Source organism: Balaenoptera physalus (genome assembly GCF_965194825.1).
Source record: "Balaenoptera physalus genome assembly, chromosome: 21".
Classification (NCBI taxonomy): Eukaryota; Metazoa; Chordata; class Mammalia; order Artiodactyla; family Balaenopteridae; genus Balaenoptera; species Balaenoptera physalus.
In genome coordinates, this window is record NC_138902.1 from 15,178,093 (window position 1) to 15,200,112 (window position 22,020).

Here is a 22,020-nt window from a genome sequence, read left to right on the forward strand (position 1 = left end):
CTGTTTCAGATTCTCCAGTTCAGCCTGCCCGGCTGATAAAGGTGTGTCTCCCCCATCCCACCTCATCCCCCAGTTCTCTGGAGCACGGGTCCTCCCGTGGGATCGTCTCAGGCACATTCCCTCTCAGGGCCCTCTCTGTGTCCCCTTCCCGGCCTCGGGGCCCTGCACTGCGCAACAGGGGATCCCCTCCCCCACTTACATCCCACCTGTTTGCAGAGGCCAGAGGGGCGCTCAGCAGGGCGGGCAATGCTGGCACTTTCTGGAGCAGCCCACATCTACTCAGTTATCAGACAGGCCGCTAACTCCCATGGGACTTGCTGCATGGACTGTGGGATGTGAAGCTGCCACGGGCTCAGCCGCCCCAGCCTGGACGGCTGAGTCCAAGAGGACAGAGAGATCAGTGTTTCCTGGCACCAACTGCACGCCAAGCCACGGTGTCTCCTTTGCGATGAATAGGCCCACAGTGCAGGGGTCATCTGGTCCACTGGTTCCCAACCCCAATGAGCATGAGAATTGCCCGCATACCTTGTAAACAATTCCCAGGCCCCTGCTGACCTGATGAATTAGCATCTTCAGGACGGGGGCCCAGGACCTCTCCCTACCTCTGGGGTAGTGGGTAGTGACTGTGATGGTTAGTTTTATGTGTCAGACTACAGCCCTCGGTGACTTAATCAATCACTAATCTAGGTGCTGCTGCGGAGGTATTTTGTAGATGTGGTTACCGTCTACAGTCAGTTGACTTTAAATAAAGGAGACGACCTCTGCTAACATGGGTGGGCCTCACCCAATCAGTTGAAGGCCCGGAGAGCAAAACCCGAGGTTTCCCAGAGAAGTTCTGCCTTAAGACTGCAGCATCAGTTCCTGCCTGACTCTCCAGCCTGCTGGCTGGTCCTACAGATTTTGGATTTGCCAGTCCCCACAATCACATGAGGCATTTCCTTAAAGTAAATTTCGTTATAAAGAAATAATTTCTTGGAATTCCCTGGTGGTCCAGTGGTTAGGATTCGGCACTTTCACTGCCATGGCCCGGGTTTGATCCCTGGTCAGGGAACTAAGATCCCGCAAGCCGCGTGATGAGGCCAAAAAAAATAAGAAGAAGAAGAAAGAAAGAAAGAATTTCTTTGTATATTTATATAAGGACACAGACACATACATCTCCTATTGGTTCTATCTCTCTGGAGAAGCCTGACTGAAACAGTGGTGACCAGCCAGGCTGGAGACCCTGGGTTCCTCCAGCCCCTGCACTGCCTCTCCATCCCAGGGAAGTGAGGCCAGGATGCTGAACCCAGCACCCCTCTGCCCAGAAGCGTCCCCTCCTCTGAAAGCCTGGCCGTGTCACTGGGCTTTTTGATCTTTTCCTTCTGCAGCTCTGTGGGTATCACACACACCCAAGGATCATAGAGTTTTATATCCAGAGTGCACTTTACAAACTGCCCTGTCCCCCCACTTTTTTTTTTTTTTTTTTTGGTCTTAGTTCCCCAGCCAGGGGTCGAACCCGTGCCCCCTGCAAGGGAAGTGTGGAGTCCTAACCACTGGACCGCCAGGGACTCCCCCCCACTTTTAACAGATGAGGAAACTGAGGCCCCAAAGTGAGGCATCCCTCTGACCCCACCTCCCACCACTCCCCAGTCATGCTGCCCTTCTTCTGCACCTCAAGCTCACCAGACAGGCTGGACCCCAGGGCCTCCCCCGCTGCTACTGCCTCTGCCCCTAGACAACTACCTGCCCGCCAGCTCCCTCCCTCCCTAGGGCTAGGGCTCCATCACCTCCAGCGAGGCCTTAACCTCATTACATAAAATAGCGGCCCCCATTCCAGTGCTTTCTGCCCCCCTTCCCCTGCTGCTTTGTTTTCCTCTGCAGTGTTTATGGTCTCCTGACCTATTATACATTTCTTTGCTGCGTTCTGGGTCCCATCAGTGGCAGGTAAGTTCCCCAGGGCAGGCACCAGGCCTACCGCGTTCACTCCGGATGCCCAGCACGCAGCCTGGCACACGGAGGGGGCTCAAGAAACATCCCGAGAGTGAACGACTAGATGATTCCTAACAGGGCAGGGGCTCCAACTCAGGACCTAGAATTCTCACTCTAGTGCCCTTTCTCCTCCCTCAGCATAGGTCATTATTCCCATCTCCTCTCCCACTTTGCTCTGCTTGCCTCCCGTGGTTTGAGTGCACCTGCAGGGTGGTGATCTGGGTCCCGGTGCCGTGGGGAGGGGTCCAGTTGGGTAGGCTTGCGTGGAGGGGGGGGAAGGAGAAGGCCATCGTCTCATCTTCACCAGAAAATCTACCCTCATGAGATTGAAGGACCACCCAGCAGACCCAGCAAGGGGGCAGACCCAGCGGATTTTTGGCGGATGAGGCGAGAGGGTAAAGATGGGAAGATGTCCCAGAGGCCTCAGGAGGCTCTGGGCAGCTCTCGCTTGTGCTAAGGAGAACAGAGATGGACGCTGGGCGGTGACTGGCCCTGGTTTGGCCGGGGCCAAAGGACTGCGGGCAGCTGCGGTTAGTTTTTCTCCAAAAGATCCCAGGAGGGAACATCTGCTTTCTGGCCATTCAGCCCTCTAAGACCAAGCCTGGGCTGAGCGTAGGAATCACAGCTCCTGAATGCTTAGCTGCTCGAGGAGGAGAATGTTGGTACCTAACGAGTCTTCTAAATAGCAGCTCAGGGGCTGCCCTTCCTCCCTTTCGGAGCAGAGTCAGCGGGACCTGGTCACGGCTGTGTGCGCGCACCAGGAGCCCTCCCACCCCCCACATGCCCTGATCCCACAGAACGTGCTCCACCTTTCCACGCCAAACGTGGCTGTGTCCCTTTCCACCCGCTCCCAACCCAGCCAGGCCACCAAGCTTTCCCCACAGGCGGCTTGGGGGAGAGCCTTGCCCTTCCCTTGTGAAGTGGGTGTAATAGAGACAACCTCGTAAGACTGCTGTCCTGGTTAAAGATCTACACTCCATCATGTCGATACTGCATCTCTATTACCCTTGAACTTTCTGGCCTTCGCTGATCCCTCCTTTGGACTTTACAGCAACTCCCACCTACTTCATTCCTATATATATGGCAAGGTCTGTGGTCTCACTAGACTGTGATCTCTTTGGCTGTTTGAGAGCAGGCGTCTGCCTTATTCGTTCTTATCCCCCATCGCTCTGATCCAAGCCTTTCAGGCAAAATGGTACTAGAGGGGGCAGGACCCTGTTGGAGGCCTTGGGAACGCCCAGCAGGTGGGAGCAGAGCTAGGAGACAGGGGCCTGGACGTGGGGGAGGTGGCAAGGATCCAGCTCCTGGAGGGACAGCAGGCCCAGGGTCCCGTGGAGGAGACAGGACCCAAAGCTGTTGTACAGGCTGTGGATCGGGAGTTGCCAACTGAACGGGGAATCGAGAGAGGGGTTGACTCAACCCCCTCCTTTGGCACGGACTTGCCCGTGACCGAGGCAGGTCCCCAGTTCTGGGAAGGAGCTTCTCTCGGGCTAGCAGGGCCCTTGCCGTCGGTCCACAGGGCAGCCAAGGATGCCGTTGCTGACGCAGCTGTAATCCAGGGCCGTGGGGAGGAAGGCGGGGGGGAGAAGTGGATGTGATCCGCCGTCCCCACCCTCAGCCCAGGGCTCTGGCCCCTTGGAGCTTTGTTTGTCAACTGTGTTTAGGGAAGGAGGAAAGAGGCCGCAGTCACACTAAAGTCTCCCTCTGCCCTTTATGCTGGGCCCCCAGCTGGGACGGGGAGGCGGCTCCTGGACAGTTAAGGGGCTCAGCCCTCGTAGCTAATTGCTCATTAAAGAGTGTTAATGAGCTTCCCACGGCCCCATCCCTGCCTGGACCAGCGCCGTGTCCCCGCTTCTCTGTGCTGTGGCTGGTGAGGGAACTGGTCTCTCCCTCCCGGACCAGCTCCTCTGCCCTCCACTTGGTGGTTGAGTCCGACTGTGGGCCCTGCTCGGCCAGCAGGTCCCGGGCCCCTCAGCAGCCAGGATTCCTCACCCTCCCTGGCCCGACCTCTTGCCCGTGACCTCCACCCCACCCTGCCCGAGCACTTACAATTTCTCCAGCAGGGGCAGTCCCAGGAAGGAGCCGTTCCGGAGCCCGCTGATCTTGTTGTTGCTCAAGAGCCTGGAGGGACGGGGAGAACACAGATGGGAGAGTGTTGCCTTCTGTGTAAGCGGCGCCCCCTGAAGCTGGGCAAGGAGCAGCCCCACCCTGGGCTCCGGGAGACCACGGGGAGGAGACAGCGCACGGCTCGTGGTCAGCCCACTGAATGCCAGGTCACACGTGTCGCCTGCCCTGGGTCTCCCCACAGCCTGGGTCTGACAGGCTCTGTGCGCAGGTGAGCTGAGCAGGTGTGAAGTTGTGATGACCCGTTTTGACCTTGGAACCACAGGGCCGAGCCCACGGCAGCCCCTTTCTGCCCTCCACAGCTCTGTCTTGCTCAAGCCATTGGCCCAGTAATCTGAGGACAGTGCTGGGGAGAATGGTCTGGCAGGTAGAAGAGGAAGTCAGGCAGGTGGGAGGACCTGCCCTTCCTCGGGGTCTCCATCACTCCGGGAGCTGAGGACCTCACCAGAAGGGGACCCCTCCCTCCCCTCAAAGGCCCCCGACTCAGAGGGACGGAGTGCCCATGCGTCCCCAAGCCTGTCTATAGCCTTGACCGGAAACTGATGGAGTCCTCGGCCCCGGGGGAGCCCAGGCCTCAGCCTCTGCCTCTGCCCACTCGGAGTCTTGTTTATCTATTCGTTTGTATTTGTGGAAGCAGAAAGGGGCCCCAAGCTCCTGACCGAACCCGCTCTGCCCACCCACTCAGCCTTTCTCTGTCAGGCTCCCCGCTGGGAGGAGAGAGTTCCAGACCAGCCAGAGGGCTCATCCCTTGAGTTAATTGCTTATTAAAAAGCTTTAATGAGCCTCTCAGCTCCAGCTCTTGCCTGCCCTGCGCTGAGGCAAAAGTTTTCCCATCTTTGCTCTGAACGGTGGAGAACGGACCTGGGAAGGCCAGAGGTGCAGGCCTTGGGCCTCCCCTCCAGCGAGCAGCCTCTGGGCTGGACAGTAAGGGAGAGGGCAGGGGGCGGGGGCAGGGCCCGGGAGGGGCTGTCAGAGCTCTGCCCCAAAGCTTAATGGAAGTGGGTGGGCGCACAAACCAGACTGGCAGTGAGAGGACCCCAGACGTCCGTGCTACACCACGTTCAAGGGCACGTGGAAAACAGACCATGGCCGGGACGGAGGCAAGGGTGGAAGGGGGCTTTGTGGGTCAGTGGGAAGACGTGGCATCTCATCTCCTTCCTCCCTTCTCCCCTCTCCAGAGAGGCCCCTCCTCCCCTTCGGGTCCCCCCTCACTGTCCTTCCAATGGTGATGTTTCCCAGCAGGGTCTCAAGGGTGACTGTGTGGAGGGTTTCGAGGGAGTGCTGGGTTTCCAAAGTGCTGCACACACACGCACGCACACACACACGCACACACACACGCACACACACACACACACACGCACACACACACACTGTCTTGATATTTCAAAAAGCACATCACAGTAGTCATCGTATGAATAATTAGAACTTTCTCAAACCCCTTTATTCTCATTTTATGGGTTAGGATAGTTTTATTTCACGTTACCTGTGGTGGCCAATTATAAATTATCTTGTCAGTTCTTAGGGCCTCGAATGGTCTCATTCAGGCCCTGGTGGGGCTGCGGTGGCCCCCTGGGTGGGGATAGGCTCTTGATGGTGTGAGTTTTAAATCGAAGCCCGTCCCACCTCATCTGCTGCTCATTCCCCCATACACCCTCAGAGCCTGAGGTTCAGAGGTTGCATTAAATGTTGGAGAAGGCGAGAGGACCCCTCAGTATCCTTAGTAATGTCGGGAGGGGTCCTGAAATGTCAGCAAGGGGGGTGAGAAAGGGCATCTGTTTCAGCCTCCCCAAACCCCAAGGGTCTCTCCCAGGGACTGCCCCTCCCTGGGTCTTGGGGAGGGAGAAGGATGGGGATGCTGATGGGGGGGGCACAGGGGAGAGGTAGGGGGTGTGGAAGGTTAGAGGAACAGGGGGAGCCAGGTTATCACAGCCCCGTGCACGAAGGGGGAAGCCTGAGAACATTCCCAAACTTGAGTGGAGTATGGACCTGTTCAAGGGAGGGGAAAAGTATCTTATTTCCTGCAGATATGTCTGAGGATCCCAGTTTGAGAAACACTGACTTTAGAAATGAAAATCTTAACACTATGAAAATACCTTCTAGTAAAAAATTATCTCAAAATTATAGCCAAAGGGGCTTCCCTAGTGGCGCAGTGCTTAAGAATCCGCCTGCCAATACAGGGGACATGGGTTTGAGCCCTGGTCTGGGAAGATCCCACATGCCGCGGAGCAACTAAGCCCGTGTGCCACAACTACTGAGCCCGTGCGCCACAACTACTGAAGCCCACGTGCCTAGAGCCCGTGCTCAGCAACAAGAGAAGCCACCGCAATGAGAAGCCCGTGCACTGCAACGAAGAGTAGTTCCCGTTCACCACAACTAGAGAAAGCCCGTGCACAGCAACGAAGACCCAACGCAGCCAAAAATAAATAAATAAAATAAATAGAAATTTTAAAAAAAATTATGGGCAAAAAATATTTTGTTTAAAGATCATTGAATTGAAAACAGAAAATTAAACAAATTCTCCAACTCCCAAATCCCTGATATTAAAACCCGGGATCCTAATTGGAGAACCCTATCCAGACAAGTCTAGTGGTAGTGTTGGGGGGATAGGTACCCCACATTCTCCAGACTCTTTGTCCTTTAACCCTTGAACACCTTTCACATACCCCAAATTTAACCCAGAACTGGCCAACAGAAGTACAATGCCAGCTGCATACGTAATTTAGAATGTTCTAGCAGCCACATTGTTTAAAAGTTAAAAATTAATCTTAATAATATACTTTATTTACCCCAATGCACCCAAAATGTTATCATTTCAACACATAATAAATATATTATTATATATTATAAATATACATATATTATAAATTATATAAATAACAAAAATTATTAATGAGATATTTTCCCTTTTTTGGTACTAAGTCTTGGAATCTGGTGTGGATTCTCCCCTTCCAGCACAATTTACTTAACCCAGACCAGCCACATCGCAAGTACTCAGGGCCACATGGGGCCAGTGGCTTTAAGTCTTATCCCTGATTTAGTCTCCTTGTAGCCAGCACCTCCCCAGGAGGAAGTCTGGGCTGCTGGGGAGATATTCAGGCGGCCGGGGTGGGGGGTGTGTGTGTGTGTGTGTGTGGCCTGGGAACAGAGCAAAGGATGGGGACCAGCCCCCAAGGCAGGTGAGGACAAGCCTCTGGTCCAGGGCAGCTCATCTCCTGGCTGCCACCCCAAGGCCCGCGTTCTCTGAGGCAGCCTCTGTCGGGCTGGGGAGGAGAGGGTACAGCGGGGTGGAGTTGGGGTCGGCTGCGGCCCATGCTGCAGGCTCGGGCAGCCCAGTGTAAACTCTATCCTGGAGAGTCTTGAAATGAGATTTTTTTTCTCACTGCGAGAACACATTCCTGATCGCCCACCCTCTAAGCCACTCACTAAAGCGGGGGCACCAGGCAAACAGCGCTGCATCCTTCTCCTCCAATGGGCCCCTTCTTGCCACGTCTCCAGTTCTTGGACAGAATTCAGCAGGTATCGGTATGGTTTAGTCCCCAGATACCCAGAACTGGATCTTTTGGTCTTAACAACCTAGATCGGGCTGAGGAAATTTTACTTCAGGCCCAGATTAGGGGGAGAATGGCCTCAATGATGCTGGTAGGTTCAGTCCTCTGGAGGTGAGGGCAGAGATTTGGGAGAGTGTTTGGGGCAGGTAGGAAGCTGGCAGTTACAGGGCTGCTAATGGGGTAGATGAAACACACACACACACACACACACACACACACACACACACACACACACACACACACAGCCCCATCCAATAGGAAGAAAAATGTTCCCGCCACGCTAGGCTCTCATGGGAGGAAAACAGGCAGGGCGGCCCCATGCTTCTGTCCAGAGTCGCAGACACAACGCCAGTCTCTACCCCCTCCTAATCGCCTCCCAACCCCACCCAGACAGCCTCAGCCCCACCGGCCTCCCCCCAGCACCAGCACAGGGTGCCTGCCAGGTGGGTTTGCTTCCCAACCATGCCTCCCACCCCTCAGACCCCAGGCCCGCCCAACCCAGCATCCTCGGCTTCTCTCTCCCTCCCTCCCTCTCTCCCGCGTCTACCACCCAACATCACATTTTCACAGGAAGGGGGGCCAGTCCCTGGGGGCCCCTGTTCTCTACCCCAGAATCTGAAATCTGGCCAAGGAGAGGGGGCACACTGAGTCCATTCCAGAACTCTCTCCCGGCTCGGGTCCTATTTTAGGGAAGAGCAGCAAGCAGAGTTACCACTAATGAGGCTGGAGGCCACGGGAGCGAGTGGCTGGCGTCTGCAGAGGCCCTGTGGCCTCTGGGCAGCCGCAAAACTCGCCAGATCCCAGTCCGACATCAAAGATGACCCTATTGGGGTCACATGGGCACCGCCCCATTGGGCACGGGGCCAGCACCTGCCTGAACAAAAGGGTTCTTACATGTGCAGGAAGAGTCATACATGTCAGCCCCCTCACCGACCCAGCACCCCACCCCAGCACAGAGATGCAAGGACCACAGGCCTGGACACTGTGGCCCCGTGCTCTCCAGGAATTCTGAGCCTGGAATTTAGGCCACTGCCAAGGCCCTCTGGGCTGTGCGGGGCCCGTCCCCAACACCTGCTGCTGGCACCTCGGCAGTGTCTTCAGGAGACCATCAGTGAGGGGAGGAGGTCGGTCTGCTTGCTAACACCAGAAGGGCCTCAGGCCCATTACCAGCTGCACCATCAAGGTGAAACTGTACTCCCAGCCCCGCCCACAGGCACAGTACCCAGGGCCTTGGAGCATTTCCAGGGCCCACAAGGGCATCTGAAACCTAAAAAAAAAAAAAAAAATCACGACTGAAATGTAAATGCTACAAACATAAATTAAGGAAGACTTAGCTATAGAACTACCAAATGTCATGTTATGCCAATTAGCAATAACTGTTCTGCTTCATAAAGGTTGTGGATGCGGTTTCCCCTGACTGATATGACAGTGGGACCTCCAAACAGGAGACTACCTCTGGTCCACAGGCCCTGCTTTGACACACACCTCAGGCTAAAGGTTGCCTTCATGTCTACCGAGCCTGATTGCAGGGGACATAAACGCTGGAGAGGACACACAGCACTCCCACACCTCCTGCCATCCTTCCCTTGGCTGGAAGCCTGTCCGTCAGCCTCCCTCTGGTTAGGAAGGCACCCAGGTGGGACATCTTTTCCCCAGACTTTAGAGAGCCATGTCCTGAGATAGCCTCTGACCTCAGCCTTGAAGCCGGGCTGTCCAGGCAGGGCCTGAGGTCAAGGTCAAGAGGGAAAACTATTTTGCAACGGCTCCTACACATGGGCCTTCCTTCGGTCCTTTTCTCTACCCTCTCCGCAAGGTCACGGCACCCTGGTGGTCACTAGGCAGAAACCAAGAAATTGGGGCGGGGATGGGAAGGACTAACCTACTGGTGTTCATGGTGGGTGGTCGGTGTGCCTTGATGGGGACTTGGGGGCCCCCAGCACTGGAATTGATTCTGCTTTAATCGTTCACCCTGGGCATCCATTCATTTGGTCTTCAATCCTACGTGAACACCTACTGTGTGCTCGGCCTTGTGGAACACATCAGTACTACAAACACAAATGAGACCTGGTGTTTACCATCTCCCACTCGTGGAAGGTGAAGGGAGATGTGTCACACCGGGTGGACTATTTGCGTGCATGTGTCCCCGGGGGTTGAGGAAGCTGGGAAATTACTCCCAATCCACCTTAAGCACTTCCTGCACCCACAGCCTAACATCTCACCACTGGGGAGCCAAGCTTTTAGGTGAAGAAAGTAGGTTTCTTTAAACATACAAATAAACCTGAAAGGATCTGTCTGTCATCAGTCTTTTATTCCTAAGTATAAATTAGTCCTTTAATCCTTCCAGCCCAGAGGTTTTCCTTGGGAGCTTGGAGGCCCTGCTCCTGTCCTGCTTTGTGAGCCTGTATTCAGTCTCCAGGGTGAGACTGCAAGGCCCCTGAGGGCAAAGGCCAGCTCTCTCACCTCACAACAGGCACTGGCGGAATGGGTGGGTGGCTGTCTGGAGGGGCAGAGCCCCAGGGAAGGTGGGGTTGGTCCAGGAACCCCGATTTTCCCAAGTCGGGAGGCATTTTTTCCTGCCTCCACTTCCCACCAAATCCTCTGTGAAGTGATTTTGTACTTAGTGGTCCCCTAAGTACATGTGTATCGTTGCGGGTGGCGCCCCTTTCCCCGGCTCACTATCTACGTGGGGGAAGCGGATCGGTTATGTCCCTGCCCTGTCCCCAGGGAGGACGGCTCTGATTGGTCAGTGTGGGACCGGGCTGACCCGGAGCAGGAGCCCTAGGGTCTGGCTAGGAGCTGTGTGACCTTGAGCAAGTCAGCCCCTCTCTGGGGGTTTTCTTCTTGGTAAAAGAAGGGTCTGGACCGAAGATTCCCACTCCGTACGTTTGACGGCTTTTCCCATCCTGGATGCCGAGTCTCCTGAAGTCTAGAGTTTCTGCTCCAACACACAGTTCCCAGCAGGCAAAGCGCCCTGGGGGAGGGGGGCCCGGGAGAGGAGAGGGAGGAGGGGGCTTCGACCTCCCCTTCGCTTTCCAGCTGGGAGATGTCTGGCCCCTCAAGTTCAGGCTGGAACTCCCTCCTGGGCCGCTCTCTGCAGCCGGTTCCCTGCTCCTCCGTGACAGATTGGTCCCCTGCCCCTCACCTGGTCCCATCCATTTTACACACCCTTTGCTCCCCCAGCCCGGATCCCCCAGCCCGCCTCTCCCCACTCCCAGGGCTGGGAAAGCTGGGTCCTGGGAGGGCTGCCCGCGTTAGCTACACTCCACAGTGTCTCTGCTCTCCCACCCCCATCACCCAGTTCTAAAAGCAAAGGAATGTTCTGGAGTTTGGGAAGGATGGGGGCCCCCGGAGTAGGGAGGAAGGGGAGGAGGCAGCTTTGTCCTGTCAGTGTCTGAGCTCTAAATAGAACGGAGCGGCTGGGCTGGGGGAATGAAAATAAACAGCCCCTCTGAACAGCCCCTTCCTAGCAGTTAACCGGATTTTCCTTCTGGTTCCTCAGCCCAGGGCCATTTCCCTCCTCTCCCCTCCCCTCTTCTCTGTCTGGTCCCACGGGGGCGAAGGCTCTACCTCAGGGTGATGGGGGAGTGAGGGGTCCTGGTCCACGCTGCGTGGCATGGGGGAACTCACCTCCCCTCTCTGGGCTTTGGTGAGGAGAGCTCACTGAATGGAAGGACAGAGATCAACTCAGAGGTGGCTGGAACTCTTTCTCCTTCAGGAAAGAGTTCTTATCCCAATGACTCCCATGTGGCATAAACTTAGGAACACTCGCTCCCTTTAAAAACATGACCCCAAATTTAAGGGTCAATTTACGGTGAGGTTCAAATTACACCGGTCTGCCCGTGCCTTTGGGGGAGATTCGCAGACTCACCAGGACTAGGGATTGCATCCCTCCCAACCCTAACCCAGAGGGGTGATCCACAGTAGGCGGCAGGAGGGGACTTCCTTAGGGGTCAGGAGTGGCTGGGTTCTTGCATAGGTTCTGAAAAATTCAGGCCAAATAACCCATTCTGGGTCCTGGTCCCACTGGGGGCCGGAATTATAGGTCCAGCCTCTCTGGTGCAAGAAGGACTCAGCCAGTGAAGCACGGATGGCTCTGCTCTCCGCCTGGAGCTCCCCTGAGCTGGGACCCTGGGCCCCGACGTCCTGCACAAGGGGCAGCCCTCAGGGCAGGGCTCCTAACACCTCCAGGAAGGGGCTGATGAGTCCTGGAGCCTGGGCTGGTGGCCTCCAGCTCCTCCAGTAGGTAGTCGGGGAGATTCCTTCTGAGTCCCTCCCTTCAGACCAGCGGGGGGTCCGGGAGCCCACATAGGGGCGCTGCAGCTGAGACCCCCCCCCCGCCCCTCCCCCGGCACCATCGGGAGGGTAAGGGAGAGTGTGTTGGAGTCTCCAGCCTCTTCCCTCCTTTCCTTCTTTCTCCTCGCTCCCTCCCCCTCCCCCTCCGCTCCGGCACAAAAGCTCTCTGTACACTGCCACTTCCTCTGGCTGCTGTCTCTGAGCCCAGACCTTATGAGAACCATATGGGGGAAAGAGGGTGGAAGGGAAGGGGGTGGGGAGGCCGCGCGGCCCGCCCCTCCAGCCACCATCTCCCTCCGCTCGCACTCTGTGCAGGCGGTTGGCACACTTTGCCCCAAACTCCCCCTAAGCGGATCCCGGGGGCTGGGATGAGGGGCACTGAGAGGTGGGCCCAGTCCAGAGCTGGAGGTCCAGAGGGATGTCTGTGCTCAAGAACGGCTGGGCCAAGCACGGGGTGGGGGTGGGGCTGGGAAGGGGCCTCCCCTCCCCTCCCCTCCCCTCCCCCGGGGCTCCCAAAGACGACCAAACTCCCAGCAAAGGGCCCCGGCCTCCGCTAGGCACATCTGGGTGGGAACTGCCCCTTCTCCCCTATGGGGGCAGCCTACGTGGCGGGCAACTCCCCCAGATGGGAGGCTGAGGGGATGGGGGCTTGCGGGCCCTGGGAGAATCTGGACCGAGGGACCATCCCATGCCCGCCCCTCTCCTCACCCAGCTTTGGAATGTTCCCAGGTCAAAAGGGCCTGGGTCCTGCTGGGAAGGAACCGGGTTTTTTAAAGCAGGCTTTGTGTCCATTGGGTCCCAAGTCCAGCTAGGTGAACAGCGAGTCTCTCACCTGAGAGGAAAACTAAACGAACCCAAGCAGCTAATCCTGACGCTGGCGTCAGCTAAGCTGTGTGGCTCTTGGCGAGACGTGGCCCTCTCCCCATCTGGCCTCAGTTTGCTCAGCTGTCAGACGCTGATTTAGGGGCCGGACCTGCTGGTCCCTAAGGCCCCTTTCGGCCCAGGGGCCCAGGAATTTATGACACTGCCTGGTATCCTCCGAGGGCCTGCTTAGATGTCCTGGGAGGTCCTCGTAGGAGGTTTCCTTCTAGAGTTATCCATCATCAGCCCTTTCCTGGAATTCCTTAGTATCCCCCTCACTCGAACTCCCAGAGCCCAGAACCAGAGGGCAGGCCCATCAGCTGCTGCGCAGGGCGGGCGGGGGGTTGACAGTGGTCTGCGTCTCCCTCCTCCACCCGGGTTCTCCCTGTGATAAGCCACTTCCACCCCGCCGCCCATGACACCCTGCCCCTCAGGGAAGGCCCATAAAGGCTCCTTCTCTGGACAGGACGTGCCCTGTGCACTGGGCCTCGAGAATGGGGGCTGGGGTGGGGCAGGCAGATCAGGAAGGAAGCCAAGAGTTCAGCTTTCCTGGAAAACCGCGAACGAAAATCCATTAGAGGAAGAAAAAAAAAAAAAAAAAAAGCCAAGTGTGGGGAGAGGGGGCCTGCAGTCTACAAAACCAGAGGGCAGAAGCCGAGATAACAGAGTGGAGGTGGAAGGGTTTTCCGTGAGGTGCACAGGGCTGTCGACAGGATTGCCCTCAACGGCTTGGAGGCTTTCTGAGCAGAGACGGAGGCTCTCTGCAGACAGGCACCTTATCTAGCTCTTCCTCTGCCTGAACGGTCAGCCGGGCTTCCCAAAGCAGAGGCCAGACTCTCCCCCAGCTCCCCCAGGACCCACATGGGCAGGGCGGTGTGTGGAGGGGACTGGGAGATGGTGGCCCATTCTGGAGGAAAGCAGGGGAGGCGGAGGGAGGGGAAAGCCTATTGGCCCAAGTCCTGTTGTTTGCACCAGGTGATGGGCAGAAAGGGGAAAGGGGAAATTTGGAAAAAAAGAATAATAAACGAGTAAGGAGGAGGAGTTTGGGAGAGTGTGAAGGTTTTTGTGCTCATAGCCCCTCTTTGCTGCCAGGCTGGAGCGGCAAAAGCCCCTTCCCAGCCCGTCTTTTCCTTCTTCCCTCGAGATGCTTGCTGGGTAGGGGTGGGTTTGCTGGGGGGACTGAGCCCCCAGAAGAGAATCCCTGCCAAGCTTCTGCTGAAGAAGAACGTGCGCTCTTTTTCCTTCAGAAGGCAGCTTGGGGGAGGGGTCGCAGTCAGGATCGGGATTAGGTGGAGCCTGTGGGGAGAGCCTAAGGCATATGTCTGTGGCAGCTTTTAGTCACACCCCCGGCTGATGGGCCAGCGGGCTCTCAGGGGTTGCTCCGGCCTGACCTTTCCTGTCTGTTGTTCCTGCGGAGATGTCCAGCCAGGCTGCAGGGGCGGGGGGGGGGGGCTGTTCTTTTGGAAGGTATCTTAAGCCAGGTAGGTCAGTGGCCTGGGACAAAAGAAGGGCCCTTCCTCCGGGGCTGGTTTGGGATGGGACGGTGAGCTAGCAGTCCTGCTGGCTGCCACCCTGTTCTGGTATATTCTCGCCAAGAGTTGGCCCCGCTCTCTCCCTGGAGTGGCGTCGATGGGAATTAGCCGTGGCTGGAAAGCATTAGTTACCAAATCATTCTAAAATGTACTGCAAAACCACCTCTTAATGTTTCCCCCCTTCTTTCTGCCGTCAGTATGTTAGGATTCCCTAATCCCAACACATGCGTGTGAGCACGGCTGCTGCAGGATCCAGGGCACACACGATCCTCTCGGAACTGAATTATCGTGGCCCAGCGGAGACTCACACAGACATCAGCCCAACCATTCCACACAGCAAGCATTCTTCTCCTCCAGAACTGAGTGGGCTGGGGAATGCCCAGGCCTGTCTGGACACTTCAACCCCAGTGGACACTCAGAGGGACCTGAATCAGCTGCCACAGCGGCCTTCCCAGGCCATGGCTGTATCCCTGAGCTGCTGGGACGTGGGAGAGAGCAGAGACACGGCTTCCACCCCCTAATGCACACATGCACACACCCACCCCAGCTGGGGAAAATGCAGGCCAGGCGGACAACGTCAGAGGCTGACCAGTCGTGTCCTGTCAGGAAGCGGGCAGCCTCTGAACTCACCCAACCAGAGGCGTTACTGTATTGTTCTGGACACAATCGGATAGACTGTGAGCCAGCTCCAACTCTGGGCAAGGGGCCGTGGGGAAACGGTCGCCGCTGGGGTCAGGAGGACAGGGAAGGGGAAGCGGCTTGGAGGCTGGATCCAGGACGGGAAAGGAAGGGGCCGCCGCCAGGGCCCGACCCTCCGGTCCACGGCGTGCGTGGAGCTCCAAGCACGTGGTCTGCGCAGGAAATCTCTGCGGTGGGGAGGGGTCGCTAATTCTCCTGCAGTTACGGGGACTTCGGACCCCCATCGAGGAGGCTTGGGGTCGAGTTGCGGGCGCAACGGGCCGCGCTGGTTGCCAGCAAAGTGAGCGCTTAATAAGGCCCGGGCTTGAGGAGGGAAAGGGTATGACGGAAGGAGGCTGGGAGGCGCCCTCCTTCCCCTCGGCCAGGTTTCTTTCTCTGCACTCTTTTCGCGAAGTCAATCGAGAAACAGCCAAAGTTCACTTGTCTTTATATCCGAGGAGGGGAGGAAGAGGGAGGGATGCAGGATCCAGAGCAGAGCTCAATTCACAGATGCGCACGGCGGGAGAGGGGTCCTAGTGGGAATCGGGACGCCGGGGTTTCATTCACACCAGAAGCGCCTGCACCCCAAGGACAGACTTTTTCGAGCCCACCCTCCCGCCAGCGCTAGAGAGACGGGCTGCAAGCGGGGCTGGCAGGCTCCGGGCCCCGATGGGGCGCCCCCCACTGGAGGAGCCAGGCCGTCTGGATGAAGCCGGGAGACTCCTCCAGTGCGGCCAGGGACGCGTCCGCGGTGGTAACGACCACAGCCATCTACTGGGCCGCGGGCGTCGGTCTCCCCTGAGCCTTCCCCTCATCCCACCCCCCGAAGGTCCGCAACACCAGCCCTGGCTAGAAACTCAAGGGGCGCGGGCGTCCCGCCAGCGCGCATTCCCTGTCACCTGTGCAGGTGAGTGGGCGCCCGCGGTGCCTCACTTTGGGGAGCCCCCGCCCCGCAATGCTCCTTCCTCCCTCCACATCCCTGGAGCCCTAATCTTTCCCTTACTTCTCTTCAAGCCTCCCTTTTCGGCTTCTGGACTCAGGCCTGTCCTAGAGTCTCTGAAGTGGCACATCGACTCTGTCCCCCATTTCCCACCCCTCCCGTCTGGTCTCCTTTCGTCCCCCCGTCGGGGCTCGAGCCGGGCCGGCCAAGCAGGATACTTACAGGGTAACGGTGCTGTTAGGCAGAAGGCCGGGCTCGGGAGGCTCCGGGAGGTCCCCGCCGCCACACACCACCCTCCTGCGCGCCGGGCTGGGGGCGCCGCCGCTTAGCCCCTTGGGCCGCTCCCCTGAGCACTTGCAGCTGCGGATAGGGACCGGGCAGCCGGGCGCGCCGCGGATCTCGGGCGCCAAAAGCAGCAGCCACTGCAGCAGCGGCAGCAGCAGGCGCGCGGGCGCCCACCGCATCCTGCGTTCCGCGGCGCCCATCAGCCCATCGCCCCGCGGGGACCGACAGCGCTGGGGCCCGTCTGCGCGCCGGCCGGAGGGATCCGGGCGTGCGAGAGGCGTGCTCAGCGGGGGCCCGGGGCGCTCGAGGGCGGAGCGGGGGGCCCTGGGCGGAGGCAAGCCCCGGGGTCCCCGCCGCCGCGCCCCGGGGGCATGTCCGGCGAGCGCCCCGGCGGGGAGGACGCGGGCGCGGCTGTCAGCGCAGCGCGGGCGGTCCCCGGCGGCGCGGCCCGACTGTCTGCGCGGTGCTCCCGGGCCGGTTGAGGCCGGGCCGCTCCGCGTCGTCTGCTCGCTCTGCGCGGGGCTGTGACCTAGCGGATCGAGCCGGGCTCCTGCCGCCGCCGCCGCTCCGTGCCATGGATGGAGGCAACTCGGCTCGGCGCCGCTCCCGCCGCCGCCAGCCCCCGCCCGCCCTCCCGAGAGGGCGCCCTCCCCTCGCCAGCTCGTCCGTCCGCGAGGCCCTAGCGCCTCCCGATGCGCAGCCAGGCCGCTGCCCTCCTCGGAGCAAGAGCGGGCCAGCCGGCTGGAGGCCCCGCGTGTCCCCTGCACCCGCCCTGAACCTAGACTTCTCCCTCGCGCCTCTCTCCCCCCACCCAGGAATCTTCCTCTCCATAACCCACCTCAGACCTCAAAGCCAACCGCCATCACTTTCCACAAAACCCTCCCTCACTCGTGCCGTCCAGCCTGCACCCCCGATGCTTCTGGGGCTTTCACTGACCCGCGGGCTTGGCCAGAGATGGCCATGTTTTATATTGCACTTCGTTCGCCGCTCTGGGGCTGCTGAGACTCGGCTTCCCTTGACCCCCTGACCTGATGGGCCAGTCTGGAAGCCGGGGCTCGCTCTCACAGCCCTGCTCCAGCCACTGCAGGAGACAAGGCGGAGGCTAAGGAGGCTCAGACCCTCTGGGTGACCTCGCCCAGCGGGGGCTGCATGTCATTCGGCCAAGGAGGGGTCAAAGGCCAAGGCAGGCCTGCCAGATCTGGCTGCCTACCTTTTCCACATCCGTGTGTGTGTGTGTGTGTGTGTGTGTGTGTATTTGATGGTAGGTGGGAATGAGGGGAACACAGAGGGAAAAGCAGGCATTCCCGCTGGGTGTGGAAGGAGCACAGAGCTGAGTCAGGAGGGCGCGTTCTCGGCAGCGCTGACAAAGGGCACAGCCCCTAACATCCTGGGGTATCGAATCTCGGGGGTCAAAATGAGGCCCTGCCTGCCTGCAAGTTGTGGCCTGAGAATGAGTGAGTGATGGGGGGGCACTCGGATGGGTATGAAAACTGCCTTGGGTCTTAGATGGGCTGCAATGCAAGTTGGGAACCGGGCTGGGGATAGAGGGAACAGTGAAGTGTGGCCCAGTGTGTCTGCTTCCTCAGTTTGCCCATGAAGGCGGCCTTTTCTGCCGCTTAATGCCACAGCACCTTTGCTGTGGAGACGCAGGCTGCCCGGGTTGAGGGATCCCTGGGCAGGCCTCCTGTTCCTCATCCTTCACTGGGCCACCAAAGTCGTCCCTCCGGTGACTGCCACCTTTCTGTGCCTTTGGCCCTGCTGGTGTGTGTGGCACCTTTTCCAGCACGGTGGCCTTTCAGCCGGGTCCCCACCCCCCTTCACTGGGAATGGCTTCTTTCCCTTGCGTGGGCGGCAGACGCTGAGCCCAGACGCTGGCTTCTTCTGGCTCCACAAGTCTCTCCCAGTTGCAGGCTCTGGTTCCTTCAACTTTCAAAGATAAATAAATAGTGATTGCAAATGGAAGAAGGGAGAAGGGGACCGGCCTCCCCCAGCAGCAGCCCTCCTCAGGGCGGGCACAGGGGCTGGGCCTGCATTCCTAGGAAGGGTCCTCACAGAGCTGCGGCCCACAGGCCGGTCTGCCACCCAATCATCCTGTTCGGAGGCCAGGGAAGTTCTCAGAGACAAGAGAAGAGGAGGCCTCTGGCCTGGGTCACACAGCTTCCCCGTCATTTCTTTTTTGCTAAACGAAGACACTCTAAGTATGGAAAGGAATTCCACTGAAACGCCGGCTCTCTGAGGCTGAATCAGGGCCAAATGACATTCAATGAGGCGATGCTTCCCCACAGGTGGGAATGAGGTGCGTGGTGGAGACATTTACAAAACACTGTCCTGTCCTGCTGGTCATCACTTTTGGTCTCTATACCCATCCAGGAAGGTGAGTGGAGCAGGGATTACTTCCCCATTTTACAAACATGGATGAGGAAACCAAATCGCTGAGAGATAAAGAGACAGGGCTGGGAACTTTTCCTCCGATTCCTTTTAAAATGCTCTTTTCTCTGAGCCACTCAAAACTTTTCTCATAAAAATCCTTCCTGGTTATCTGTTCTCAGAGGTGCAGGGTGGAATGAATGAGTGGCTACACGTTTTGAAGTTTGTTTGCAATAGAAAGATGACTCAGGCTTAATTCCCACCCTCACGACATCTGGTTAGGAAGCTTGACCCTGGCCCTGATCGCGTGTGATAAACTCTTCCTTGAATTATGGATAAGTTACCACGATATAGGGATGGGCTGAATTAATCCTGCCTGAAGCAAGGGAGGGGGGCTTACCAAAAGCTTTAGTCCAATCTCGCACAGAGGTGTAACCGACCTGACTCTACTAGACCATAATTGTCCCCTTAAGGGCCTGGGGGACTCACATCCGTTATGCCGTCTCTAAAGAAGTTGGCCTTTGCTGGGTGCTAGCTGCCAACGTCTGTCTCGCCTCCAACTTCAAAGCTGATCCATTCCCCTTTGTCAAGGAGTGGCCGTGGCCTCTTACCCCACGATTGACCAGACCCTCCACTGGGGACAGCTGAGAGTGGAAAATGGGGCCACGGTCGGTGTCCCCTCCCTCTGAGCCCAGAGCAGAGCAGAGCTAGCACAGGACAGCCTGCACATCAGGACAGCTAGCACCTACTGAGCGCCTGTTGCCTGCTGGGCACTTGTAACTATGTTTTATAAGAATAGGCTCATTTTGTCCTCACAACAGGGTGAGGATGGCTGTTTTAACAGACAAGATGGGAAGGGGCACTTTAAGAGTAATTTGCCCAAGGATACACAGCTCAGAAGTGATGGGACCAGGATTTGAACCAGGAACTCCAGATTCCAGAGTCCAGTTTTAACTGCCGTGCTCTATAATTTCTAGGGGAGGAGGGGACTCTCAATAATCACCCCAAGAAATTCCCTCACTTCCCCTGAGGTTTTCTCGTTTTGATTCCCTGGCCGTCTCTGAGCTGAACCTTTACAGATGTCCACCCCCAAACCATAGCTCGTGGTAGAACCAGGACCCCCAGCCCTAATTCTTCTAGCAGAGTCAAGGAAGGCAAAAGCTTTCCAAGGAGTTCCATTCCTCAGCTAGAAGAAAATAGCCTCTCTCGAAAGACTATGAGAGACTATAAACACGTATAGAGGACTTCCCTGGTGGCGCAGTGGTTAAGAATCCGCCTGCCAATGCAGGGGTCACGGGTTCGAGCCCTGGTCCGGGAAGATCCCACATGCCGCGGAGCAACTAAGCCCGTGCACCACAACTACCGAGCCCGTGTGCCACAGCTAGAGAAAGCCCATGTGCAGCAATGAAGACCCAACACAGCCAAAAATAAATAAATAGATAAATTTTAAAAAAACAAACAAAAAAACACGTATAGAATCAGAGCCGGCAGTAGCTAACACCGCCCAGCTCCAGGCCCTGGTCTCCTCTCCTGGCTGTCAGGGTGCCCCCCACCCCGGGGATGTTCACATTTAATTATCAGGTTTCCCGGCTCCCTCTGTGCCTTCTCATCTTCCAGAGGCAGGATCCTAACACAGACCCAGGGTAACAGTGGATGAGCTCATGGCCCATAATTGGATCGATCGTGCAAACGTGACAGCCCTCCAGAGCTCTTTTACTTTAGAAGGACACGGAGGCACAGAACCTGTGACCCCCACCCCTTTCTCCCACCTCCCCCCACCCCCGTGGCTCTCCTGGGTGGTCCTCTGAGCTCTCTGTCCGCTCCTCCCTGTGGGGAGTATGCTAAGCTGCCTGTCCTGTTGGAACAGTCACACTGGGCGTTCATGGCAGAAAAATGCTCATGCCTCCACCGGAGGGAACGAATAGGAATTGTGGGAAGCTACCGAGATAAATATTTGGGCCTGAAAGGGCTTCCCTTCGGAGATCAGACTCCACCCCATACAGGGTACCTGTGTATACTTTAGACGCTCTCATAGGAGGGGGTCATAATCTCTGTCTCCATGAAAATATGACTTCTCCTTTAAGTGAAATCTGCTCATATTCGCCCAGATGATGGATAACCTCCTGCACTAGGAGTGTCGTGCCTAAGAGCATGAGACTCTGAAGATTCAAATCCTGGGCTCTCTATTTTATGGATCACGTAACTCAGGGCAACTCACTTAATTTACGCAGGCCTCAGTTTTCTCATCTGTGAAATGGGGATAAAAAAAGAATATTTACTTCAGAGGACTGTGATGATGATGTCAGTTATACGTCAACGGTGCCTGTGTGGTATACTATAAAAATATATTTGGTCTTTGTTCCTGACCCCCAGCTCCTAAAACCCTTTGCAATTCCTGAATGACAGGAGTACCTTCTGTTCTTCATCTGGAGCCTCTCTGGGACACACCGGAGTTTCTGCTCACGAGGGTGGTACTCTTAGCCTCAGGATGGGGGCTGGTCACCAGAAAGACCTAGTGATTCCAGGGTTGGCAGTCTCAGCCACACCCACTGGCCTCTGGGAACAGGATGGGGGAACTGGAGATTAAACTTTATAAAAACTCTTGAACACTGAGATTCAGAGAGCTTCTGGGGTGCTGAACAGTCACGGTGCTGGAGCGGTGGCACACCCAGGATGGGCACGGACGCTCCACGCCCCTTCTCCCCATAGCCTGCCCTATGCATCACTCCCATTTGGCTGTTCCTTAGTTGTATCCTTTATAACGAACCAGCAGATGTGAGTAAAGTGTTTTCCTGAGTTCTGTGAACCGTTCTAGCAAATTATCGAACTTGAAGAGGGGGTCATGGAAATCTCTGATTTAAAGCCAGGAGGGTGACCTAGGACTCGTAAATGGCATCTGAAGTGGAGGCAGTCTTGTGGGACAGAGCCCTTAGCTTGCGTGGTCTGTGCCAAGCAGTCGGTGTCAAAATCGAATTAAATTATAGGACACCCAGTAGGTATTGGAGAATTGGAGAGTTGATTGGAGTCAGAAAACACGCCAGCCTGACACATTCACGTACTCAGTAAATGTTAGTAGGGCCTGCTGCTGTTTTTGTTATTGATACCTGCTGAGTTTTGTCCTGTGTTATAGTTCACTGTTTACGTATTTGAGTCTTCCACTAGGATGGAAGATCCCAGAAGAGGCTATTATTTTCCTTATTTCTATGATTCCCAGCCAGTTTTAGTGCCCAACAAATAGAAGAGACATTTAATTAACTTGTTCAACAAAGTGTTCCTGAGGTCTTACTTATTTAAACAACATTTATTGGGCATCTACTATGTGCCCAATACTGTTTCGGGCACTGAAGATACAGCAGTCAGTGCATAGACGGTAAAGTTTGTGGTCTCATGGAGCTAGTGTTATAGCAGAGGGAACCAGATAATA

General features: G+C 56.8%; 1 protein-coding gene across 5 annotated transcripts in view; it reads right to left on the bottom strand.

The window, feature by feature from the left end:
* The window catches only part of ADGRA2 (adhesion G protein-coupled receptor A2), a 33,798-nt gene extending 16,940 nt beyond the window's left edge, over positions 1-16,858 (bottom strand). For 3 of the 5 annotated variants that reach the window (XM_082444393.1, XM_082444392.1, XM_082444391.1), the window contains exons 1-2: positions 16,167-16,857; positions 4,018-4,089 (exon numbers count right to left, since the gene is read on the bottom strand). In XM_082444393.1, coding sequence (XP_082300519.1) covers positions 4,018-4,089; positions 16,167-16,429 — 335 coding nt within the window. In that variant the 5' untranslated portion in view covers positions 16,430-16,857. Of the gene's footprint in view, positions 1-4,017; positions 4,090-16,166 lie in introns of all 5 variants that reach the window. The other 2 variants (XM_082444395.1, XM_082444394.1) reach the window with 2 other exon arrangements.
* Positions 16,859-22,020: the final 5,162 nt, after the last annotated feature.